Genomic DNA, 26,575 nt, shown 5'->3' on the forward strand with positions numbered 1-26,575 from the left:
TAAAAGAAATAGTAATAGTAGTAAAAAGTAAATAGAGTACTGATGCTAAAACAACAAAGGGTTTAACACCAGAAATGGCTTTATGGCTGTATGCTACAATGTATTAACTGTTTGACCTTTTTTTCTTTACATACACTTTACTTTTTATAGGAAGGGGTTTTTAATGGTATCAGTATACATCATGATGTAGTACTGCAATTGCAATAAATCACCTGTTGATGATTTGAACCATTATGGCAAAAGTTTGATCATCTCACAATATACACAGTTGCTCATAAAGTTGGAATAAACTATTCTTTTTCTTTTTTTACCTGTGCATTTCACTCATTTAGTTAGGTGGCATCAGACAAGTGCCTCAAGTCATTTCATCCAAGTCACAAGTCATTTTGTCTAGTCTAGTCTTTTGTTAAGGAAAGCCAAATACCAAAACATCAACAACAAGTTCCAGATTTAAATGTGATCAAAAATCTTAACTTAGAGATTGGATTTCAACAAATGCATAGTTTGCAGAAATGTCATGTTACACCAGGTGACAACAGATTGTATCTGTCTAAAGTGATCTATATCTCCTCATGACGCCAGCCACCTATGGTATAATCACCTACATCCTCAGTTGATCAGATCATGTGATTTTTTATCTTTAAGATAATGGCCTATGTCAAGTGTGTGACTTAAGCAGATTTATTATGCCTAAGTCAAAATAAAATGTGACTTAGGCAATTTTTGAACATGCCTTTGTGACTTAAGCAAGATATGGTAACACTTTATTTTGAAGGTGTCTACATAAGAGTGACATGAGCGTGTCATAAATATGACATAGGATGCGTCATGAACATTAATGAGACTTTAAAGTAACATTAATGCTCATGTTTCTGACAGGCTTGTGTAACTCTTATGTAGACACCTTCAAAATAAAGTGTTACGATATCTTGCTGAAGTCACAAAGGCATGTTCAAAAAATTGCCTGAGTCATTTATTTCTCTTAAGTTATATAATTTACACACAGTGTTATTACTATGCCAATAGCCATCCTTTGTTACATCCTTTTTGAGTGAAATGATCAATAATGTCATATGTAACACTTTTGGTGAAGTTTTTTGTGTTTCCTGGAAAACTTGAAAAAACGAGTTAGGCGAATATTTTAACAGGGTGACGATACGATATTTCCCCACTGTTCACTATTCAAAGTGCCTGATTTACATTTCCTTCTCATATTACACAACCATAGGTAGGACAATGATTCGTTGAGCAGCAGCTCAGTGTCTCCCCCGTTGGCTGGATTGTACACGTCAGCAGTCAATAAGTTTTTACCAAGGATGTATCATGGTCATATCATCCTCTTCCTGGTACGAGCGTGTTGACACATTACACCTAGTTTGGGTAAGTAACCGCGGCGACAAAGACAGTTTTTAACGCCGAATTAACACTTAAAGTGTTAATAACACGCACTTACTCCGTTCGCTTTGTTCTACTTTTTTCTACAGGTAGTAAAAACAAGCGGCTGAAGCGACTGTTTGGCAAATGGCTCGGTTTTCAAGTGGAAAGACAGTCCTGCGAGAGGAAACGCAGCCATCAAGAAACGTTTGACATTTGGTTTGTCACGCGCCGTTGGACTTATTTCCAGTTATTACAAGAGTTGGAGATCCATTGCACGAGGAAACAGAGACAAGTTTACAATGAAGGCACTCGCGATAAGGTGACTGAAAGCCATTGCTGTTGTATTCCAAAGTCTTTTTGTTTGTTTTTGTTTTTCTAAAAAAAATGAGGTTTCGGCTGCTCAAAAGGAATCTGCTCGCGCTGTTGGGTGTTTCCTTTATAGTTGCGACTCTCCTGTTTTCTACACGTGTATTATTAGTTTCCGATAATGACACAACTGGACCTAGTAAGGTCGTTCCGGGAAACCAGGGCACGCATTCTGATGACATGGCGAAGTTTAAGTTTGGTTCGCTTCCAGAATTGACTCAGTCCGTTTACAATGCCAATTACAAGCAGTGTATTCACAATGTGGATAAGTTTCCAGGGGAGCCTCAACTGGTGCTGCTTGTGCAGGTCCACAACAGGCCTGAATACCTCAGACTGCTCATAAAGTCACTGGAGAAAGCTGCTGAGGTCCACAGCTTCCTCCTTATCTTTAGCCATGATTACTTTTCAGAGGAAATGAATGCCATTGTGCAAGGGATAACTTTCTGCAAAGTCCTGCAAATTTATTTCCCCTTCAGCACTCAGCTATATCCCAATGAGTTTCCTGGAAAGGATCCACGGGACTGCCCACGAGACATATCCAAGGACAATGCTCTCAAAACAGGATGCCTCAACGCAGAACACCCTGACTCCTATGGACACTACAGGGAGGCCTTCATCACTCAGACCAAACACCACTGGTGGTGGAAATTGCACTTTGTGTGGGAGCGAGTGCAGGCGATGCAGGGCTACAGCGGCTTTGTAATCTTCCTGGAGGAGGACAACTACATCTTACCTGACTTTTTCCATTTTTATAAATCAATGATTGAGTTAAGGAAGAGCAAATGCCCAGATTGTGACATGCTGGCTTTGGGTAACCACAACAGCCTGACTGATTTCACCAGACTGTCCAATAAAGTGTTGACAACTGGGTGGATGTCCACTAAACACAACATAGGCATGGCCATCTCCAGGGAGATGTACTACAAACTGATGGGCTGCAATGAAGAATACTGCACCTATGATGACTATAACTGGGACTGGACTCTGCAGCGCCTCTCGGGAACCTGCATATCAAAGGCCATCAAAGTGCTTGTGGCACAGGGCTCCAGGGTCCTCCACACAGGAGACTGTGGCCTTCACCAGAAGGAGAACTGCAGGCCAGAATGGGCTGCGCAGAAGGTTGAAGAGAGCCTTAAAACAGCCAAGGACGGCCTCTTTCCTCCATCTCTCGACCTTACTGCTGCAGAAGCAGTGGAGCACAAGGCTCACATGAAGAACGGAGGATGGGGAGATATTCGAGACCATATTCTATGCAATAACTACGCCAAACGTCTTTGAACTGTAACTTTTCTATAATAATTATGGACAAAATGTTCATTGGTATTCTGCAGATGTGCCATTCATACATTCAGGGTTTTAGATGCTGCAGTGGGTTGCCTTTTCACTTAGGGCTGGGCAATATGGAAAATGTAAAATATCACAATATTTTTGACCAGATACCTAGATATTAATATTATGATGGCATTGTGGGGTTGTCTTATTGCTTTTTGATAAATAATCACTCGCGTTGTGAATATTAGGTGTAAAGAGAGCTCATTATATGTATCTTCATTCTTTCAACCAACAAAATGATTTGTCTCTGTATCTGTATTCAGATATAGTCTGGGAATTGGCGTGGTTTATACCAGAAGTGATGTTTAATTTGACAAATATTGTATATCCTAACCTTGTGTTCATAGAAAATGCAATTTTTGCACCTTCAAAGCATCAGATTAATTTAATATTGGCTTACAATCTATTATAAAGTGTATTTACATAACCTCATACTGTACTTTTAGTTATTTTAAAACTGGCTGGTACACAGACATGTTGATGATCTTTTTTCCTGAATAACAAACTACTTTGGATAGAAAAAAAAACATCTGTTTCCGTCACATTATATTTGCTTTCCTGAATAAAGTATTCAGACTCGGGTCCATCCCGAGTGGATAAAATGACTCAGTAGGCAAAGGCAATTAATGGAACAGCTAGAACAGTCTGTGGAGTTCAGAAAATTACATAACTTCATTGCAATGCAGTATTTAAAACCAGAAACAGACAACACTTATGCCATGATATCCAAATCTAAGACAATATCTCATGATGTAAATATAATATCGATGTATTGCCCTATTTTCACTTGGAAATATTCTCTTCCTGCAAGGTCTTCCAATGGTTAGTACCAATCATGTCCAAAAATGCTGCATGTACACAGCTAGACTTCAGCTTGTTTTTAGGTTGTTGTTGTTTTTTTAATCACCAAAGCTGCACATTTGCCAAAGACTTTCTCCATGTTTGTGTTGTGTATAATGCAAGCTCAGTCATGCTGTTTAATTTCACCAGGTTCGTTTATCTCTGGGTTGTCACGCAAGCCAAAACATGAGCATAGTGGTGGGAAAGTAAACTTTATCAGAATGTGCACATACTAGCTAATTTGCAAATGTATTTCTATTCACAAGAAGTTCAATGTGTTAGTGTGTGGTGACTGTCACTGCTACAATGCTTCTTACATGTGCTTTTGATGGTACGATTTTAAGTGCAACAACAAAAAGGCAAAAGTACTGTACACACAAGGCTCAATCAATATGTGTATGACAATCACAAGAAAGTTGTAGTTTATACAACAACTGCCTCTCCGACTGTTGAATTTAGGGTCAAAGTAATTTCATGCACATAATAAACCAGGGGTCTTTTCCTTAGAGGTGAGGTCACCTGACACCACTTACCTAATCAGTTTCCTCACTGTATTGACCTCTGGTTGCAACACGAGCCGGCTTTATTGATTTTTTTTTTTTCTGATAGTGACTGTATTTGCTTTCTGATGGGTAAAAAGTGACCTTTTGGAATCTTGTTCACATATGTTTGTTCTGCAAACACAAGGGTCATCTGTGATTCTATTTTACTATGTGTGCACCTTTTGCGTTAGAATTTATTTTGGGATATAACATTTAAATGAGAACATTATGAGTTGCATTGAAATTTTAAGAAAAGGTGTTGCTGTTCTTTTTTTTAAATTCATCAAGTAGTTTTTATATATCACTACAGGTGACGTTTCCTCCTTACAGTGTGAAACTGAGAAAATTAACACATCCATATTGATGCTATCATTGCCTTAAAACTGACCAAAAGTGCCTTTTGATTGTTACTTTGTGCCTGAACTTGTTTAAAAAGAAAACTATGGGGCATTTATAACATTGTTGATGACCATCCATGCACTTGTCAGTGCTGGGTACACAGAGTTCACCTGATGTATATTTTTGATTGTGTCTTTCTTCATAAGATGTTGAGGGAAAATGGAATGTGAATGTTGATTTCACAAAAATCTTTTTTGCAGAATTTTCAAATTATCATGTCAAATAATGGCATCACTGTAACGTGGCTCCAGATAAGTGGTTTAATCTGATATTGGTGTGGAGACTCCTGGAAATTAAATATGAAATGAATGTGGTCATTAAATAAATAGTCTATTTTATGATGAAAAGCACAATGGATTCTTAAGGAGCGGAGGAAAGATGGCCCAATACACAAATATGTCCTTTGTAAAAATGACTTTCTCTGATGTGTGTATGTATGCGGATTGTTTGATGATTCCTTAGCTGGTTGGGAATGAGACCAACTTTTTTTGCTTGTTTTCTTTCTGATAATCACTTGAAATCACTGTTTATTGTGTACCTAATGTTTGCCAAATGGGGGAAAAAAATAAAAGGCCTTTTTTTTTAGTTAGTCTCATCATGGATTGAAAACATTTTATTTTATTTAAAACAGACATATAGACACAAAGATTTAAAACAGAAAAAAGATGGAATTTAACACACACACACACACACACACACACACACACACACACACACACACACACACACACACACACACACATATTTATTTTATTTTTTCCTTTTTGTTTCTTCCTGAGAGTATTTACATTCACAGATGTTGCACATTAGAGAAAAAAATACATATTTAGCATGTGAACATCAATTAATAAATATATTGTTAATATATAAAGTGCTTGACAAAGGTATTAGACCACTGGTTTATGTCAGACCTGTCCTAAATTAACAGCATTAGTTATTACCAGAATATTTTTTATGTTAATGGTTAATACACCAGTATGTAGAAGCTCTTTAAACCAAATTATATTTTAATGCTAAAATATAATCATTTTTGTTTTCCATGAATTTTAAAATTTACAAAACAACAGCAACCTGTAAGGTACATTATTATTTCTTGATTCAGATGTCAAGTTATAGTTATTTACTTGCATTCCTGAACAGAAAATGAGTTTTAGTGGTTGAATGTTATGTTGATTCATTTCAAGGTGAATTCAGTTTTTTGTTTGCCAAATAAATAACATAACATTTTAGTTTTAAACAAGCTTTTGAAGGTTTATAACATATTAAAGTTGTCTTGTTTTGATTGATTGATTCTATGTTTCATTTAACTACTGTAGATGTTTATGGCTCTGCTAATTTCAGGGGTAGAAGACGTATTCAGAGCAATACTACACTGTAAAAACACAAGTAACAGCCTCCTGTGTTCAAATCATTTAATACAATAATACAATCATTTATTATTGTATTGTATATGATGCATTAATGTGTTCATCACTTCACTGTTGCAGCTAAAGGTGGAGCTCATTTAAATTACTTTATATACTGTGGAGTATTTTCATCTATAATAAAATATGTTATTATATTTTTTATCAATAATTAAATCTGTAATGTTATAAAGATTTTTAAAAAAGTGAAAATTGCAATATTTTTCTGTGATGCTGCCAAGTGGAGTAGAAGTTCAAAATAACAGAATGAAGGAAAATACTCATGAAACAAAGGCAAAATTGGACCCTATTTAAGAACAGTATTGAGTAAATGTACTTGGTTACATTTCCCTACTAAGGTAGGTAATTACACAGGAGGATAACTAAAAATACAAAAATGCTAAATATGTCCACACATATTGCATACAATTCTGATCTTTTTTGTCAGAGATCTATTTTCTTGGTCAACAACTGCATATGGACACAAGAAAAATAAACTAAAATATTTCAGACCATTGCTTATGTAGCCTACTACAAATAAACTATTTCAACTAAACAGTTTTAGGAAATCATGACAGAAGCTGTCAAATAAACATGACCAACATACCCAGTTAGGCAAAACGGGAAATGTATTCCAGACAGAATCTGGTCCGACAGCTGTTAGGCCCTTTGTGTCCCCCAAACTTACTTGAATAAAAGGAAACCACAAAATGCATTTTGAAACCATCAACTTACAGAACAAGCTATTTATTATATTTAATTATTGTGCAAAAGAAAATAATTTTAAATTTGATATTTTAATGGGTTGTCCTAGTACTAGACAACAAACATGTCCTCGCTAACCATTATTACATTTTCACTGAAACAAAAATTGCAATTAATACCAATATTTTGCTATACTATAATAATCTTGTTTGCCTCCTTAAACTAGATATCATTTTTTTAACAAAAAGAAAATAATTATCTTTGAAATTGCAGTATTGACACATGTCTTCCAGTTTGTTTTAAATATAATTTGGCCCCATCTTTTCTTACCAAGATTGTATTGTTTCTATTGTCAGATTGAGATTGAGATTGATGAGCCAACACCAGGCAAGGCTCAGTGCAACAGCTGCCATTCGCTGGTGAGCTGCTGCTGATACCGGAAAAAAGAAAACACATCAAATATGTGGACTCATCTGAGGTGTCACCACAAATTGTTTGCTATCCAACTGTTAATATGTTTTGTTTGTTTTGTTAATAAATGTTTATTTTAGACTTGTGTAACATTTGTTATCATTGTGTCATTTTTACCATGTAAATGGAGGGATAAAAAGCAATATCGGCTTCAAGAATAGGCCCAATAAAATTGGCAGCACATATCGGGGATCAGTTAAGACTGATGTCAAAATAATCGGTATCGGCACCGGCCTTAAAAAACCCATATCGGTCGACAACTAAAATGTATTTTCTGAAAGGTTCCGCTAGTCTACTATCAGGTGTAGTGATCAGAAATACTAGTATTTGATATATTTAAAAAAAGAAAATCCAATCCAATCCAATCCACTTTATTTATAAAGCACAATTTTAGCAAACACAAGGTTTCCAAAGTGCTGCACAAACAATAAATACATAATACAATACAAAGAGATGTAGAAAACAATAGAACAGTAAAATACAATAAGATAAAATAAACTTTAAAAAAGGGTAAAAAAAATAAAAAATAAAAAAATGTAAAATGTACTGCCCGCACAAAATAAAATATACATGTATACAAATAAAAACAAAAAATCATAAAATCAACACTCTACGTGGTGTTAAAAGCCAACGAGAAGAGGTGGGTTTTCAGAAGAGACTTAAAATGAAATAGTGATGAGGCCTGTCTAATGTGCAGCGGCAATTCAACATTTCAAAATGGATATTTATGGTAATATTCCTGTATGTTGGCCTTTTAGAGCTCCTGAACCCTGAACCATAGACTGTATAACCCTGAACAAAAGAGAAGCTGATCGGAGATCTGAGGTTTCTCCCGGACACACGTCATATGACTGAATCGCGTGCTCTCATTGGCCAGCTTATACTCCGTGTTTATTTCCGGAAGTAAGCTGTTGTTGGTGTCAGACTTTCCTTAAGGACTATTTAAAGCTCAAACCTACAGCAGCGCAACGACAGGTAAACAGTAAAACGTATAATTTATTGAAAATAATTCCATAAATGTATATAGCCATATAATAAGTCAGTTGTCACATCAATTCAATTAATCATGTTTACGTTTCTAGCTGTAGCCAGTGTTAGCCATTAGCTGTTGCTCTGCATAGCTTACGTAACGGACTTTTGTACACAACAGACAAACAAATAATTGTTACAAACACCATACATGACAAGCCAAAGTAATGTCAGAGGCTTTGTTTAAAAAGTGTCAGCTAGGTAGCTTTGGAAAGACAGAAATGCCCCACGACGCTAGCTTTGTAGCGACCGTATCGCTAAAATGACGTTAGCCAAGATGACACATAAGCTAGCTAATGCTGCCTACTTAATAAACACCCCACTAAAATATATTAACTGATTTATAGGGCATCCATTCTATTGAATCCAAAATGTGTTAATACCTGAAATAAAACAAATTCATTAACTGCTTGTCACCGTGTATTTTCAACCTTTTAAGGTGTGTCCTCTTCCACAGGATGGCACATTGGTTTCACAGAAACCCACTGAAAGCAACAGCGACCGTGTCCTTCAATTTTTATGGAGTGGCAGGGAGCCCCGCTGCCAATAAGATATGCAAGTAAGTCTTATCTCCGTTTAATACACTGAGATCAGTGTTATCGAAATGGACTGTGACTGTGACCATGATCACGTACAGAGCTACCTTGTCCCCTTACCCTCCTTATGATGATGTAATGTCCTATGGCATGATACTGTCCCCTTAATTTGATCACAGGAACCCCTTTGCCTTACAAGATGGTAATGCATTGTTGCATATAATCACCCTGAATACTGTTATGATCCGCTTATTTTTAGAGCTTCAATTGATATAGATATTGATATTGATTGATATTTGTTTGAATTTTCAGTGACCTGAGGACAACCAGGGCTAGACTTCTGGAGATGTTCACTGATGTCACCTGCAACCCTGAGATCATGAAAAATGCCACAGATGCATACTTCTCCCTCCTCCAAGGTATGTTTACATGCAGCAAAATGTGTGATCATATCTTATCTTATCTTCAATTTATAAGGTGCCCCTTAAAATGAATCAATCCATACCAACTCTTGCTGTTCAGACAAACATTGTTCAAACAAAAATAACTTTATGTTAATTCTTTTAGAAATCCCAACTTTTTTTTGTAAAAGCAATGTGTATAAAATGATGTGCAAAAGCCAGCAGGTTAATTGTAGATGCCACATAGAAGTGGTGGATATAGCTCAGCATTGTGTGTCAAGTTGTCAACTTGTGTTTTGGTTAGGCGCCTATTAAAATTTTGAAAGTTTTGCAATGTAAGTGGTAAGAATATTATGAGTATATGAAAGCCATTCTCATTTTCAATTATGTATCATCATGTGTCGCAGCAATTATTAGGATAATTCTATTTGTGACACAGATTTCATGGAAATTTAACAACTCCTGTCTGTTCTGTAAACTGCTGAGAACCCCCCTAATTGTCAATATACCTAGGGAAGCTATACATATTACTAGGTCTCTAGTTTGTGTTTTAAAGTTTTATGAAGTTGTGATTATCCTAGAGGTCACAACAGGTCATTTTATACAGTGAGGTCAAGTTTCAAAAATGCTAACTATGCGGACTTACATCATCACACATGAATAAAAGTTTGCTCATTGAATCCACAAGAGTCGCAGCTTTTAAGTGATACCTAATAGCCCAAACCCATTTCCATTCCGATATCTTGAGCACAGAGGTTAAGTAATGGCTTTTAAAATGGGCATGTCACTTTTCTCTTCGCCAAAATGTAGCCTAAATTCAGAGTGTTGTTAAGTCTCCTTTCCTGACAAAATATCATGACCTGGCATATGACCCCAGTCATCAAGCCTTAAGACTGAGCCCTCTACAGCCTCTGAAAGACAAAAGTCAGCCCGGAGGGGTAAAAAAAATCGTTGCAAAATGATATTCTATTGTTAATTATTGTAAATTCTGTTTGTCTTTGTTTGCCTTCTAACATGGCATTCATTTTTTTAATTTTATTTTGCTTTGCACCTAACCCCAGCTGCTTCTCTTTTTCAATATTGGTTTATGATGCAATAGGATTTATCTCATCCTTGGATGGAACTACACAGGAGAACAAGATGAGGTTCATCCAGAACTTCAAGTGGACTGACACCTTACAAGGAAACACACCAAGGTAAAAACACACACGGAGTACTTCCCGTCTCATTGGTGTTGGTGTTTGTATGGTTGCACTGTTAAGTGGATGGGTTGCAGTCAAAAGTGCTGTAAAAATCAGATAATTCTGAATGACAAATTCTGGGCAGAACTGATTACAAAAACACAAAAAGCAGACTATTGTTTGTAGTCTTACTAATGACTTGAGTGGCAATTGAGTGAACACACAGATATACATACATATCTGACATCAGTGCTAGCTATCATCCCATTGGGTCTAATTCTCTTTCAAAGTCCTCACAGTACACATAACCCAGCTCTATGCAGCTCATCACATTCTTACCAGACTTTCTGATCAGATTTTTTACCTTCTAAAATCACAGGCAGCTAGAGTGAGCTTTGTCTTGTAGGTGCCCATTTTTATTTACTGTCATTGTTGACTTGTGTGCCAATTTCAGACTGATTAATCCACCATTCCTCTGTCCTCTATTCCAGTGCCCAGCAGGATGCAGTCTTTGAACTGGTCTCTATGGCCTTCAATGTAGCCCTCTGGTACACCAAGTTTGCCTCAAGACTAGCAGGAAAAGAAAAGTATGCATTCTTTTGTCTATATTGTTGTTTTCAATCAGTCGTTTATTGACTAATCTAAGATTTTTACATTGCTTGTTCCTATCCTAAATATTTGTTACTGTCATGTTTTCTTATTCAATAGCGTAACAGAGGCTGAAGCGAAAGATGTTCATCGGAGCCTAAAAGCTGCTGCTGGTATATTTAAAACCCTCAAGGTGAGCTGCAACTACAATCTGTGTCAGACTTTAAAAAGCCCTGGTCTTAAGTATAAAAAGTTTTCCAAAGATCCTGAAATGGCAGAATGTCTTGTTTCTTTACTTCCACTGCCTCAGTCAGATTAATATAGCCTCTCTAACACAAAAGTAAAGCAATGCATAGATTAACAATTAATAATTTAAATGCTGATTTTAAGACAAACTCCCTGCTATGTTTGTTACAGGAGGTCCACATCCCTCGTCTCATCACTCCAGCTGAAAAGGGCCGAGACCTGGAGCCCAGAGCGATTGATGCATATATCATCCAATGCCAAGCAGAGGCACAAGAAGGTACAGTCACTCCATGCTTCACAACCCGATTCCAAAAATGTTGGGATGCTGTCTAAAACATAAACGGGACACAATGAGATAATATGATAATCCTTTTTTAAATCTATTCAATTGAAAACTGTACAAAGGGAATATATTTAATGTTTAACATCATCATGGGACACCTGGTAAACGGGTTCATTGGTAACAGGTGATAGCATGATGATTGGGTATGAAAGGGGCATCCTCTAAAGGCTCAGCTGTTCACAAGCAGGAATTGAGTGAGGTTCAACACTTTGCGAAAAATTATGTGGGCAAAAAAATCCCCAAAAAATGTTGATGAACAATGTTTCTCAACACACAACTGCAAGGAATTTAGTGATTTCACCATCTACAACCCATAACCTCATTAAAAGATCCTGAGAATCTTTATCACCACCAAGCCTTGCTTCCAACAGGATTTGGCAAAAGCCTAATCTACCAACTAGCCCCGTTAATGGTTAAACTAATGGGGCTTAGCAAGACCCCGGCCGTTGTGGTTGTTTCTGTCGCTCTACATACGTCATCTGGTATAATTGATACGATTGGCTAAGAGCTACGTACAGATGCTTATGATAGACATTCATATCGCCCAATAAACCAATAAATGGCTCTGGACGATCATAAACCATGCCTCCTCTACGGAAAAATGAATAGGTGGTCTCCAGACTATATCTCATTTGTGATATAGTCTGGTGTTAGCCAAGCTAGGTGTGTTAGTGCCCATGGCATAATTTGTAAATGTCACATCTGTGAAGGCTCCATTAATGCTGAAAGGTACATACAGGTTTTGGAGCTACATATGCTGCCATCCAGACTTCTTTTTCCAGGGACGTCCCTGCTTATTATAGTACGACAGTAGTCCTGTCTCCATTAGCTAATTTCTCTGCACATTTTGTAGATTTGCATGAAAAAAGCTTGATGGAAACACCAAAATTTACTAAAACTTACTAAAAAATATATATATTTTTATATTATTTATAAAAAATAATAATGATATTAAATATTATTTTTTCGAAAGATTCATAATAATCAAACTGTATTCATTTTCTATCCATATTTATTTTCACCATCTCTTTCTCTTTGTTACAGTAACCATTGCCAGAGCGATTGAACTGAAGCACAACGCCACGCTCATCGCAGCGTTGGCATTCGAGACAGCAAACTTCTATCAAAAAGCTGGTCAGTATGTGCGATAATGTATTATAGGGCTCATAAAATATCAGCTTTGTGTGGAACACTGTGTAATCATTCCTTTTGATTTGCATGAAATGGAAATGTGGCAGCAGACACAATAACAAACACTGTATGCGTCAGTACTTAAGGAATACTACACAACACATTGGTTTTGCAACCTAAAAAAGGTTCAATATGAAACCCACAATATAGAGAGCAAACGAAATGACGTATTTTTGTAGGCCAACCCGGAAATAGCATCTCCAAGGGGTCTATTGAAAAATCTCCTATGGGATTGTTGCATTAGATTTCAGATTGTGGCAGAAAATAAGCTCTGTGGCAAACAGAAGGATAATCTTCACAAATGAACACAACTTGCATTATATTTGAAGTGTTAATGCAGCTGCTGAAAGTAAAAAGCTAACGCTATGCTATAGTGAACTACAGCCCTGTCACATGACTTGAAAATCACAGCCCCTATGCTTCAGATGTTCTCCGACAAGCTGACAAGCGGTTTTGACAAGCTAGCGAATCCATAGCCTAATAAATTGTTTGTTAACATAATTTACAATCTACAAGTGTTTCCAAGAGCTCTGAAAAACACGTCTAGAGGCTGTGAGGCGGACTAGTGAGTGAGTTCCTGTTCGTGTCCGAAGTAATGACGTTTAATGTCCCCGACAAACCACTGTTGTCTCATTTAGCCACTTGTTAGCAACCTCCTTTTTAAGGACACATATAAACTCATACAAAATATATCGTACCACAAAACACACACATCTCTTCAGCTTGTGTTAACCACAGACCGCATTTCAGGCTTCTAACAAAAAACCCATTCAAAATCCTCACTAAGTTTGAGAGGTCAGACCCCATGGTGCTGAAATGCTAACTTACTTCCAGGTTTAAGAACTCATTCCTGTGGCACCCTATTTTGCACTACTTTTAAATGGTTGTACAAACACACAGCAGAAAAATTTAAGTTTATTTCATCATTTTCACTTCACAAAGCCATAGAAAATAACAACTCTGATGGTTTTGTGACTGTTGGCACCTTTTTAATAGGGGAGTAGCGTCATGTTGTGTTAGGAATGCCTTAATAGCTTCTTTCCTCCTGTAACTGAAACTGTGAGTATTCCCAGCCCTTTATTTCACTGTATTTAGTCAATTCATTTAGTTTAATCATCAACTCAAATACTGTTCAGTTTAATAAAAGACCCATAAGAGTGTTGCTGCGCCACTTCAACACCCCATGTGACAGCTGATGGTAATAACACATCAGTTATCTGTCACCAAGACAGTGCTTAAGCCTTAACCATTCAGTAGCAGGCTGTTAAAGGTCAGCGTTTTTGTCTGCAGATCACACATTGAACACCTTGGAGCCAGAGTGCAGTAGCAAATGGAGGAAGTACCTTCAGCTGAAGCAGCACTTTTACATGGCATATGTAAGTTCATGCAGTTCACACTAGATAAAGAAGTCTTACCATGCATTTGGGCCTTAGATAAAACGTACTCTTCTTTACAAAGACAGAAGATACATCAGATTTGAGATTATACTGGTATATTGTGTTTGCAGGCATACTGCTACCATGGACAGACACTGCTGGCGAGTGACAAGTGTGGTGAGGCTATAAGGTCTCTCCAGGAGGCAGAAAAGTGTATGTATGTTTTTGAGTTATGAGTTTGGTGTTTGTTTCATAGATTGCTCCTAAAAACCTTTTTCATGCAAATACAGGTGCATCTCAATAAAACTGGAAAAGTCCATTTTCCAGTAGTTCAAGTCAAATGGCCCCAACCAAGTATTGAGTGCATATAGATGGACATCCTTTTCAGAGGCCAACACTTCCATATTAAACATACTTCTTAAAATTGGTCTTTTGTAATATATTTTTTTTGAGACACTGAATTTTAGGTCTTCATTAAATGTAAGCCATAAACATTATAATTAGAAGAAATTAAATAAATTAAGACATGAAATGTTTCATTCTGTGTGTAATGGATCTATATAATGTGTTATTTCCACTTTCTTAATTGAATTACTGGCATAAATAAACTTTCTATAATATTCTAATTTATTGAGATGCACCTGTACTACATGAATCCATGTAATGTTTATTCAAGTACATACAATTTTTAAATGTTGATTTTAAATGTTTTTGTGTCTAAAACACTCTCCTAAAAAAAAAATAGAAAGAAATAAGAAATACTCCTTGGGAAAATATCTTTAAAAGTTTTTTTTCTCCTCTGAAGCTACAGTGTATTCAGAAAGCATCCGACACCTTCACTTTTTCACATTTTGTTATGTTGCTGCCTTATGCAAAAATGATTTACTTCATTTTCCCCTTACATTCAATACACCATAATGACAAATCATAAACAGAATTTTAGAAATTCTGCTAATTCATAAAAAGGAAAAACTTATCACATTGACATAACCCATGTACTGTATGATATCAGCACATGTATTGTTAAGTTTGACTTATTTCAAGTTTGAAGTCAACCATGTAAGATAGACCTATGCAGTACTGTTAGCCCTCTGAAAATATGCTCACCAGTGTTCAGTTGCATGTAGTTGAAGTAGGGGTGGGCGATATGGCCCTAAAAGAATATCACGATATTGAAGGCTATTTTTGCGATAACGATATTTTTGACGATATTAGGAAATATTTAAAAAGATATAGAAAACATGATTTTTTTTAGTCTTTTTTTTTTATCTAAAATGTAGTTTGAAGTGCAAATCTCAGCAGTTGCCAAATACAAAAATTTTTTACTCTTGAGAATGAGCAAATAATAAAAATAACCATTTAGGGGTTCCGGGGGCATATTTTAATGACATTTTGTAAAGGGGAATAAAGGTTCTTGTATGTTTTATTTAAGGCATCTTATTTTGACAGTCTTCTTGTAAATTCTGTGGTGTATTCTCTTAACACACCGTGCTCTTATTTTGAAAGCTGCATGTGTTTAGCGACAGGGAGTAAGTAGCTTTTTGTGATTAAAACAACTTTTACCACTACATCAAGAAGTAGGAACGTTGCCAATATCATGATATGCATATTTTTTAACCATAAAAAAAATATACCGATATTATCGTGAACGATACGATATGGCACACCCCTAAGTTAAAGCATATAGGTCATCACACAGGTGTTTCCTGCAGTATTCTGAGCACATCTCATCATGAAATGAAGTGTTTCATTGCTTCCTTTGCTTCACTGCCTGTTTTTTTTTGTATTAATATGAAGATGTCTCTTTTTAGGTTACTCCCGTGCTGAGGCGCTGTGTAAAGAGTATCGTCAGACCAAAGGCCCCGGCACCACAGCCAAACCTTCAGAGCAGCTGTTCTTCCTCAAACTGGGCGGCCTCATTAAAAACACACTGGAGAAGTGCCAGAGAGAAAATGGCTTCATGTGAGTCAGTCAGGGCAGACACTTCTTTGCTCTACATACAGTTGTTCTTCCATGGAAATATCTGTCTCTGATAAAGTGGCAAACACAGTCATATCTGTGTGGAAGCTTAATTGTGCACATCACATTTCACGAATTCAATGGTGCGCATCAAGTTTGTAATTGTTTTTCATTTTCAATCACCTTTTATTTGATTATTTTAATTCATTTTTTTGAGATTTCAGAGTGGGTAAATAAGTTTCAGCTTTTAAGCTTTTAAATATTTGTTTTTGCAGAAGTCTTTCTTTCTAGGGGCAGTATAATCCCTCTTAAAATGTGTACTACTGTTTATGAATTGCCATGATGAATCCACTTTTTCACAACCACACTCAAAAAGAAGAATTTGTCACCTGCAATTTCATCCCGACCCCAGTTGATTAATATCAGAAATGAGTTAAATGGCATTTGACCTACTATCGTATTGAAATCATGTTCTGTTTGTTTTATTCTACAAGAGTACACTGCAGTAGTCGTTCATGGTGAAGCAATTGTGACATAGCGCCATCTCCTGGAATATCAGGGCTGTTTCATTTCTGTGCTTCAATGTCATGATGGAAATTAATGCACGTCTTTTTTCTGTGCAAACAAAAAAACCTGAAATTGTCATTTTTATTTGATTTTCATTGGTTTTTGTTTGTTTTTTGTCAAAGAACATCTTTCAGTTTAGTTTAAATTTTTCTGAAAGGATTTAGTTTTAATTTAATTTTGGGGAATTATATACTGTTTTTTGTTGTTGTTTTTAGTTTCAGCTAATAACCCTAGGACAAAATACTGAACCCCAACGCTATACAAATGTAATCCATTTACGACTTCTCCCAGTTATTACTATTTATCTATTTATATGTAGGTGCTACACTAAATCTGTTGTTATCAAAACTTAAAAACTACCTTTTCCAAAGAAGTCCACTCTTACTATTATCATTTGTAACTCTCTATATGTTTTCTCAGATACTTCCACAAGATCCCAGCTGAGGCACCCCAGCTGGAGCTGAAAGCGAGTTACGGCCTGGCTGAGCCAATTGCCTTTGAGCTGCCGCCTCTCAGTGAGCAGTGCACTGCTGAAGTCTATGCCACCTTTGACCTGACCAAGGGAGCCAAAAATGACAAGGTACCAAGTTTATTGCAACATTAGCTGCTTGACACTACGCCCACAAACCCAATGATGACTTTGTTCCATAGACTGTATATAAATAATGTCACGCGGTCACCGTTACGTCACCCATTGGTTTGTGGACTGCCTGTTTGGAGCATGAACGTCGTTGTTACGTCCATTGACATCTTTGTTTTTTTTAAATCCGGGAGCGACCATATTTGAACTGGGTAGTTGCGAGGACGGGTGTATCTAAAAATAAACTCTTAACGCTAGAACAAACTGTATCTTTCTTACGGAAAAATAAAAAAAACGACTCCTATAGTAGAACTGAACGCTGTGAAACACACAGTGAAAGGGTCAAAGTTCTGAGACAAAAACACAACAAGTTCACGGCTTTTTAGAGTTACACAGTGTTATGGATACACATTGTTTTGCTTCTCTCCTGATAGTGGCTTGCCATGTTAGCAACCTGTCATTGAAAGGTAGCAACTCCCCAAATCATACCCTGCTTAATTACCTATTTCCTTCTAAATGGAACCATTATTTACACAGTTAACATCATATTGTCTTGAAGAAGATTTGAAACGAGATGTATAGGAACGGAGTTCTTTTGAAACTGGTGTTAGTGACCCATTTTCAGAAGAATGCAGGCTGAAGGCACTTTCAAGTTCGCTTCACTGCTCAGACCCGGAGGTTAACAGTCTGCTTTATTTTGAGGAAAACCTTATCCTTAATAGTTTCCATGTGTTTTTGAGGCTGTGTTGTTTAACATTGGTGTTATTGTTCCTTTAACTTCAGGCCAAGCCCAAGGAGGAGGAGGTGAAACCAGTGAAGGAGCCAGATCTGAAGCCTCAGAAGGACACTGGCTGTGTCCTCTCCTAAACTGTCCACAGATTCCATTTTCAGCCTCATGCTATTGTAACGATGGCATCCATATTTCTCTTCATGTAAACCTCCATAGGAAAAATTTATTTTTTTCTAATATTAATCCATGGTGTTTTACATTTATGCTGAAACGTGTATTGTATTTAGGTATGACAGCCATTACCCCTGCATCCAAGCCAGAGCCAGTCCTCTTAACAGCTCACAGCTTCTCATAAAGTGAACCTATACTACAGATTATTGTTAGTAAATACATATAAAATGAAATAATTTCTTTGAATTGAGTTTTTTCAATTAGGTTATTTTTCAAACATTTTTCAATAAGCCTTATCGGTAAAGTAGTCCTATTAATGGTGCCTTTGGCGGCAATGTAAACCTGCTCACTGTGGCCTCTTACAGAAGTGTCAGGTTTTTAGTGCTCTGGTTTGAATATAGATGACTCAAATAATGGAAATTGGGCTGTATTCTGAAATTGTCCTCAGAAAATGCACGCACACAAAACATGCAGCAGTACCATCTAAGAAGATAAAAAATAGGTTTTTATATTGAATATTTCCCACTACAGAGAATAAGATGCAACCATCCAGAATGAGAAAGGTGGGAAGCTGCATTTTCACAATCATCTTGTATGATTTGTTCAGAACTTCCTCCTGAAACAAACTTCTGATAAATAACAGAGTTGAAATCCAAATCAATAGAAGGATAGACAAAATGAACATGACTGCGTGTGTCGTTGCTGGTGCATTTGGTTTGTTGTAGCTGTAGGAGTTTACAATCAATACTTAATTTAGATCACATATGTACTGTAGTTCTTTTTGTACATGACATGAGGGTTTTTTATTTTATTTTTTTTATTCTTCTATTCATTTAAGAAAACTTTCTTACTGGATGAGGCTGAATCATTCTTTAACATGCTAAGGGATTCTGTGATATATCCCTGATAATTTATTTCTATTGTTACGTAATGATATTTTAGTTAAAAACACTTCTGACAGTTGTATGTAACTCAAATCATATGTTTTTGGTGATGATGATTTTCACTTTTTCAGTGGCTGCATCAGAATATCCGCTGATACATACAGTAAAGTGCTTACTCTTGTAAACTATTTGGTTGCTGAGAGAGTGCTGTTGTCAATAGCTGACACAATGTATGTACTGTTCATCTATTGAGTGTTATCCCTTTCCTTTGAGACAAAGATTAAGGCATTAGTATTATCAGATCTGGGGTTGAGATGACACGACTTTCGTGTCTAAAGTTGTGTGCTGCTGAGGAGCTGCTTCACAATTGTCAAAACACTCCTGCTTTAAAAAATAAAGTCAGATTAATCAAAGCATAGCTATCAATTGCTGGAAACTTGTATAAACTGTAATATACTGCTCACGTATACTCATTTATGCCCCTACATGTATATTAGCTTACCTGAGCTACTCCAACAGTAGTGAAAAGCAGACAAACTACATTTTATTATAGCACATTGTAACACCTTTGCACTTTATATTCAGCTGTTCATTGATTTCAACGGGGATCTGAGGGAATTTTGTGGCCCAGGCATGTAACCATTGTCCATTATACCTGGAACAGCAAGTTTAAATGAGCAGGAACCCCACCAATGCTAGTTCTTCATTCTTTTTAAGGCAACTGTTTATTACAAGGGTGTGTCACTTCACTATTACAATATACACTCCTGTAGCTCATTATTCCTCCTCTAATTGTGCCCTTCATGTAAAATGTATTTCTAAAAGTATTAAAACATCCATAAAACTCCATTCCTCCATGTCTTGTGCTCATATGTGAAAACATAGTTCAAGCATCATCCCTAATATCAATATATTTAAGTGGCACTCAACCAGTTTTACTCATGATGTTCAGTGTAACTAGTCATGGCAAGTACAAGTAAAAACAGTTACAGACGATCTGTATGAAGTGGATATCCAACTGCTAGTTACAAGATATACAATCTGGACGCACCAAAAAAAGGTGCAATGGGCAAAGTGGTTATATTAAGCCTCTTAATCACTCATAGGTGTGTTTTGGGCATAACTTAAATTAAACCAATCAGTTGTATCTCTCCATTCCTTTTAAAAACCAGGTGCACCTGTAATGCTGCTAATAGGAATGTGAGGATATCTGAATCATTCACGCAAATGAATTATTTTCAATTGTTTAAAGACCCAAGCTCAGATGGACATTTCATTCCCCCTCTACCAAACAATGTTGCTTTTTAAATAAATTAATATATCAAGTTTAATGATGACAGAAACTGATTTTAGTAATTTTAAAGGTTTTTATGTGCACAGTAATGTCACTGCAGCAAATATTGACATTAAAGTTTAAAAGTTCAAAGTTTATTGTTGAATGCACAGTAGGAAAACATATTTCTCTGTACAATTAAATGATTTAATTGCTGCCCACAACGAATGCCAAACAATAAGAATAGAAAAAAATGCCAAAACAAAGCAACTGTAAAAGGCAGCATGTGAAAAAATACAATAGAAATATAAACTATACATACATACATACGTATACTTTTACTGCAAAGTAGTTTGTGCAAAGTAGTGTGCAACTGTGCAAACTAAAGAAAAACAAAGTACAAATGCACGAGGTAGACCATGATATTAGACTCCTGTCAGCTGTTAAGAGTTTAAGTTAAAGCAGCAAAACTAAAAAACGTGGGTAGTAACTTAAGAAACAGAAACTTTTCTTGACGTGTGGAAAGACGTATCAATTATTATTTCACCCCTAACCTATCCGCTATAATCAGGATTTTATTTTTCATGACCCAACTTGCTATGCCCACAGATATAACTGCAATCTCTGTTACACCAATGTGTAATGTGTGTGGCAGTCTGTGACCTAGAGGTTAGGAATTGGGCTTGTAACTGGAGAGTTGCAGGTTTGAATCCCAGTACTGACTAGTACTGAAGTGCCCTTGAGCCCTTGCATGGTGTGTTCACTTTTGTGTAAAAAAAAAAAAGGATGGCTTAAATGCAGAGGTTGAATTTCCCCATTGTGTGATTAATAAAGTAATCTTCTTCTTCTTAACAAGCATAAAGTGCACACGCTGTGAACCCTGTGCCCCCTTTAAAAATACTGCAGCATTGACTTTAGACCACGTTTTTGTCAATGGTGGGTTTTAAAAAGGCAATAACAGTTGCGCTGCACTATGCCCTGCTTTGCATCAGACATAAGACTGTGCCCACCGTGTCTTTTGTGGCTCTGGAGGAGATGTGTGAAGCTCTGCTTCAGAAAGTAACTCAGGTCATATAAAGCTGCATTCTTGTGTTCCACGGATGGTCTCGTTTCTAGAGTTTGGAATCCTCCTTCCTACATTTGTGTGTTTATGAGCTTTATATCGTAACATTGAAACAACATTGACCACACAGAGATGAGTTGTAATTTATTGCTCACAGTGTTTAAACAACACAATAGCTGTTGGCCAACAGATATTGTGTTAGCTGACTTGTTATCAGAGTTAATGCTCATAAATAACTTTTATCTAATCTAGCTCACTCTATGTGGACTGCAATGGTTACAACCTAATACAATATTACAAATAAGTTTAGCTGTCAACCCAACATTTACTTTCTTCTGCCATGTTCTGTGTAAAATTATGTCAGATCAAGTCATTGACCAGAACTTTTGCAAACGTTTAAATTGTTCCATTTTGAGGGGGCATCAGTTTAATTTGGAAATGTATTTTTCCAATTATTCCCACACCACTTGAATGCAGCATACTTTTAGTTGTTTATGCTTTAATATGTGAGCTGGTTGGGCAGGCATTAACAGTAATTTATTATTATTTTTTTTACATTTAAGTCAAGTTCTTACAACACTATAAAAAAAGTGAAACATCCAAAACAAGAGGTCTCCCGGATTTGAAGAGCATAAAGTTTGCAATCAGACACCAAGTGTAGATATATCAAACAGTGTGTAACAAATGTTTTTTTCAGACTTCCAGTCCACCTAAGGGACAACTATCAAGTGAATATTGGAAACATTAATGTTTAGGTTGCTAATGTTGGCAGTAAACCTTGACATTCTACACAGCTCAACAAGCCCAGCCCCTCACGCCCAAGAATGAAACTGAGTGCATTACAGTGACAGCTCTCTAACTACCTACCAGTGATGAGGTTTTGCACTGCTGTATTTGGCGTCTCAGGTTTCAAGAGTGCGACTATATCCTGTATTTGTTTTTCTCCACAAAGCAGAGTCAGCGTGGATGGACATACAGTACAACTGTGAAAGAAGTAACGACTTGGAACAACAAAGAAAGACTTATGAAGTATGAACAACAGCCATCAGGAAGTAAGTGTTGTAATAATGCAGCAAGACAAACAGACATTATAGCCTATGTTGTGTTCAGGAACACTGTAGCAAAGGTGTGAGTTAACTTTTAACAGCTGTGTGTGATCAGTGTTGACTCTGGAGCCTGGTGTCGCTTGTACATTAAAAAGCCTGTAAAATAACAACATGCTGGACATAGATAATGTGACATAGAAACGACTTGTCAACACAAACCGGCTGTACATCTTCCACCGCAGGCTGAAGACCTATCTCTTCCAACAATACCTCGGTTAAATCATGGTCACCTAACATATATATTTTAAAAAAAACAACAACCCCTTATTCCTTTCTCTTCTTTTCTTCTTTAACATATAGCACTCCTTTAGCGATGACAGTTAGCTCTTAAAGTTATGTACTTACTTGATTCCTGTGGTCTATGTCTAGTACCATCAGGTTGAATGCACTTATTGTAAGTCGCTTTGGACAAAAGCGTCTGCTAAATGACATGTAATGTAATGTAACAAACAGAAGCTTGTGTAAATTCCTGCACTCTGTCAGACATCACCGGACATACAGGAAACAGAGTTTGGAGATCCTGCCCTGTCCACACAGAAGAGGGTCATCTACTTCTCCAGTGGTGAAACTCTGGATGAGGAAGACAGTGAGGAGGAAGAGGAGCAGTCTTCAAACCGGCCTCCTTTCAGAGAACCTGCAGAGAGGGTAGGATACTGGTTAAGGGAGAAGTTACTTATTAGATGTCATAGTTTGGATTTGTGGGGTTATATGAGTTATCTATAGTCAGTGTATTACTACAGTAGATGGCAGGCAGCATGCACCAAGTTTGGAGAAGCAGGCAGGAGTACTGGCAACGAAGCTAAGAGATGTACTGCTGCGAACGCAGGCAGCTAAACCTATTGTAGTAAAAGAGGTGCAGTATATGAACTGGACTCTCACTCGTCAAATACAGATGCTTTGGGTGGTAGTCTAGACGGATTTCAGAAAAAAGGCCTTCTATAAGAACTGAGGAGCATTTATGGGTACAAGTCGGGAACCGGCCTATCTTACATATCTCAAGGGTGCTGAGTCCCAAAAAAATGGTTCCCAAGCGAAATTTTGAGTTTTTGACCTTCTAATTTGTATATCATTTGTATGTCATTGGACCTTTTCCCCTTAGTTTTTTTGTAAGTAGGCAATCAAAGATGAGGAAATTAAGTTTCTAGATCTATAGTCTAGGGTCAGAGCAAGGATATAGTGGAGGCTCAGTGCCTTTTTTATGCATATATGTATATGCAAAATACCAACTGGAACATTTAAAAGTGATATTGATTGAATATTTGTCGGCCTTAAAAAAATTACACAAATAATGCTTAATTTCAATGCTTAAAAGTTGGTATTTTGCATATATATATGTATATATATATATATATATATATGGGTGTGCTATCATGGGTCAGTGACCCAAAATGACCTGGGAAAGAGACTCCATTTCACACACTGCACCTTTAAGTGTACCTTATATTATGAATATTTTCACAGCTTCACCATGCCGTCAGACAACCCAAGTGTTTGCAACACGGTAATAATAGTTTGGGATTTTTCATTAGTTTTAGTTTTAATTTCGTTGTGAAGTTGTGTTTTCAAATTCAGTTAGTTTTAATTAGTTTTTAGAGTGAGTTTGCTAGTTTTTATTAGTTTTTATGTTATTTGAAAATGCTTACTTTTAGTTTAGTTTTTATTAGTTTTAGTGTGTATCCATCTAAGTCCCAATAAGTTTATTAACTCGTAAAACCGGATGGATGAAATAGATTTCATATCAATCAAAAAGGTTTATGTATGAAAAAAGTTGACAGACGAAAACGTTTTCACTATAATAGTAGTTCATTTTAGTTAGTTTTGTAAACATGCAATACAGTTTCAGTTAGTTACCTTTTTTTTCTTAAAAACTATTTTTTTTACATTTTAAATTCAGTTTACGAGAATGTGTTTTCAAATCTAGTTTTTGTTATTTTGTTAGTTTTTGTTAACTATAATAACCATGGTTTGCAAAGCTATTATGTGCTGTTATTGTGTGACTTAAGTGTTTTAAAGTGTTGGTTCACACTCACCAAAGTCCCACAATAACAGAAAAACAAACTAAGTAACTGAGGCAGCGGTACACCAGCAGTTCCTGTGAACTGCAAAGTAAAATTATTGTATTTGTCAAAGGAGCCTTGTGGCTTTGAGTAGGCCTTTGTTTAAGTGTTTAATATTAGTATAGCTGCCTCCCTGGTCCACAGCACTACATTGTTAGCTTACCAGTGCCCCTGCTCATTTCTCCATACTGGGGACCTGCCGACCACAGTCTACTGTTGGTAATACACTTGACTATGGATTAATACCTGACACAACTGGACTTTAAAAAAAATCTGAACTATCTCTTTAAGTGGCTGTCATATCATCTGTTTGTTTTTTCGTCTCTTCCTTGTCAGTCTCGGTTTTCATTCAAGAATGTGGCCATTCTAGTTGGGAGGGTTTCACTGCTGAGTACGTAATGTTATTACTAAATGCATTCAAAGCATACTAAATCTACAATAGGCCTAATTATAACCATGACGAAAGTCTCACGAAACGATTATGTCATTGTTGCCAAAATTAGCTTGTGATTTCCTTGGAGAGAGACTAGCTGGTGCACTGGGACTGAATGCAGCCAAATACCAGTACGCCATAGATCAACATCATCGTGACCACAAGGTAACATAAAATACACTGTGAGGCAGATGGATGGTTATTCCCTTGTATTTCACTCTCTGTATTTCCTCCATCTCACTTATAGAAAGCAAGCAGTGAAGCCACAGACCTCCACCTCATGGAAGGACAGGCAGAGACGATCCACCTCTCTCCTGGACTGGATGGGAGTAATTATGGAGCTACTGGAGATGTACAATGCCCTGCTAACTCTCAGGAGAGAAATATTGAGACACATAAGGACAGAAGTGAAGGATTTCACAACAGAGCCTATCAAGAAGATGAGCATTACTCAAAATGAAACTAAAGGAGAAAAGCAAAGGAATGAGGGTTCTGATTCAATGTGATTGATCATTTTGATAATTGATTAGTTTGACACATTTTTTAAGAAAGAAAAGTCAAACTTGTATTATTCCTTCTTCAATGTGAATATTTTCTGGTTTCTTTATACCTCTATGAAAATAAACAGAATATCTAGAGTTCTGGACAAAACATGTTTCAAAATGTTTTTTTTCCAAATTTTCAAGACAAAGCAACTAATCGATTAACTGAGGAAATAACCAACAGATATATTAACAATTAAAATAAGCATTGGTTACAGCCCAAGTTTGCAGAAGTATTGGTACTACTATGTTACTATGGTAACAACAAACAATGTGAAAAAAACATACCGACAAACTTAACATTCCAGGGAAGAATGAGACAGCCTGGTGGCTGATGGTCATATATTAAACGAGAGAAGAAAGAGAAGAGAAATAAACAAATCATTTCATAACTTAAGAAGAAAACATAAATTTTCGACGAGGATGGGATTCGAACCCACGCGTGCAGAGCACAATGGATTAGCAGTCCATCGCCTTAACCACTCGGCCACCTCGTCAATGTACCTACGTAGATGAATGTGAGCCATTATAAGGATAGCTCTCTAAGCGTGACAGCGATCATTTACTTCATACACCGATATCCAGATATACTTAATGACACTATTCCAACGGAAGACGGAAGACACCCAATTAACCCTGCTCGGTCTGGCATGTACCTTGCTAACGTTAGCTAATGTGCTAGTAAACCGTGCTAATGTGCCAACAAGCGAGGCTAACGCTAACTAACGTCAAGGCTAAATTGCTAAACATTCTGTGTTACCTGTTTCTACTTTTACAAGACAGTTGTTACATTTGAGAAGCTTACGTCGTGATGTCGACCCGTATAGGTAATGCTAACATTAGCTAAAGTTTTCTGACCACCACTAATAACTTAAATGATGCCA

The 26,575-nt window shown here is 36.7% G+C and overlaps 3 protein-coding genes and 1 non-coding gene across 5 annotated transcripts; 3 read left to right on the forward strand and 1 right to left on the reverse strand.

The window, feature by feature from the left end:
• Positions 1-1,288: 1,288 nt before the first annotated feature.
• On the forward strand, positions 1,289-5,441 carry si:ch73-91k6.2 (alpha-1,6-mannosyl-glycoprotein 2-beta-N-acetylglucosaminyltransferase). Its single transcript, XM_059356770.1, has 2 exons — positions 1,289-1,380; positions 1,485-5,441. The coding sequence occupies exon 2, from the start codon at positions 1,762-1,764 to the stop codon at positions 3,019-3,021; it is 1,260 nt and encodes a 419-aa protein (XP_059212753.1). The 5' UTR covers positions 1,289-1,380; positions 1,485-1,761; the 3' UTR covers positions 3,022-5,441.
• Positions 5,442-8,271: 2,830 nt separating this feature from the next.
• Positions 8,272-20,066, forward strand: brox (BRO1 domain and CAAX motif containing). 2 transcript variants are annotated; one of them, XM_059356812.1, is made up of 13 exons: positions 8,272-8,410; positions 8,922-9,023; positions 9,313-9,419; positions 10,501-10,597; positions 11,074-11,169; positions 11,291-11,363; positions 11,588-11,693; positions 12,804-12,893; positions 14,241-14,326; positions 14,458-14,539; positions 16,138-16,288; positions 17,273-17,432; positions 18,216-20,066. In XM_059356812.1, exons 2-13 carry the CDS (start codon positions 8,923-8,925, stop codon positions 18,297-18,299), a joined length of 1,233 nt encoding a protein of 410 aa, XP_059212795.1. In that variant the 5' UTR covers positions 8,272-8,410; position 8,922; the 3' UTR covers positions 18,300-20,066. The 2 variants fall into 2 exon arrangements, with proteins under 2 accessions (XP_059212795.1, XP_059212796.1); XM_059356813.1 differs by having other exon boundaries at positions 8,333-8,410; positions 8,904-9,023.
• Positions 20,067-22,322: 2,256 nt separating this feature from the next.
• Positions 22,323-25,789, forward strand: LOC131991203 (protein FAM177A1). Its single transcript, XM_059356536.1, has 5 exons — positions 22,323-22,605; positions 23,143-23,304; positions 25,053-25,107; positions 25,220-25,314; positions 25,397-25,789. The coding sequence occupies exons 1-5, from the start codon at positions 22,585-22,587 to the stop codon at positions 25,607-25,609; spliced, it is 546 nt and encodes a 181-aa protein (XP_059212519.1). The 5' UTR covers positions 22,323-22,584; the 3' UTR covers positions 25,610-25,789.
• Positions 25,790-26,106: 317 nt separating this feature from the next.
• On the reverse strand, positions 26,107-26,188 carry trnas-gcu (transfer RNA serine (anticodon GCU)). Its single transcript has one exon. It is a non-coding gene; the product is annotated as a tRNA-Ser (tRNA).
• Positions 26,189-26,575: the final 387 nt, after the last annotated feature.

The sequence above is a fragment of the Centropristis striata genome, chromosome 18 (assembly GCF_030273125.1).
Source record: "Centropristis striata isolate RG_2023a ecotype Rhode Island chromosome 18, C.striata_1.0, whole genome shotgun sequence".
Classification (NCBI taxonomy): Eukaryota; Metazoa; Chordata; class Actinopteri; order Perciformes; family Serranidae; genus Centropristis; species Centropristis striata.

Bases quoted from the DNA above. Each gene is read 5' to 3' on its own strand.
- LOC131991203 (XM_059356536.1), top strand. From the start codon at position 22,585: ATGAACAACAGCCATCAGGAA. The intron at 25,108-25,219 runs GTACGTAATGTT...TGCCAAAATTAG, and splicing joins TGGGAGGGTTTCACTGCTGA to CTTGTGATTTCCTTGGAGAG. The intron at 25,315-25,396 runs GTAACATAAAAT...TCTCACTTATAG, and splicing joins AACATCATCGTGACCACAAG to AAAGCAAGCAGTGAAGCCAC.
- brox (XM_059356812.1), top strand. From the start codon at position 8,923: ATGGCACATTGGTTTCACAGAAACCCACTGAAAGCAACAGCGACCGTG. The intron at 10,598-11,073 runs GTAAAAACACAC...CCTCTATTCCAG, and splicing joins TTACAAGGAAACACACCAAG to TGCCCAGCAGGATGCAGTCT. The intron at 14,327-14,457 runs GTAAGTTCATGC...TTGTGTTTGCAG, and splicing joins AGCACTTTTACATGGCATAT to GCATACTGCTACCATGGACA.
- si:ch73-91k6.2 (XM_059356770.1), top strand. From the start codon at position 1,762: ATGAGGTTTCGGCTGCTCAAAAGGAATCTGCTCGCGCTGTTGGGTGTT.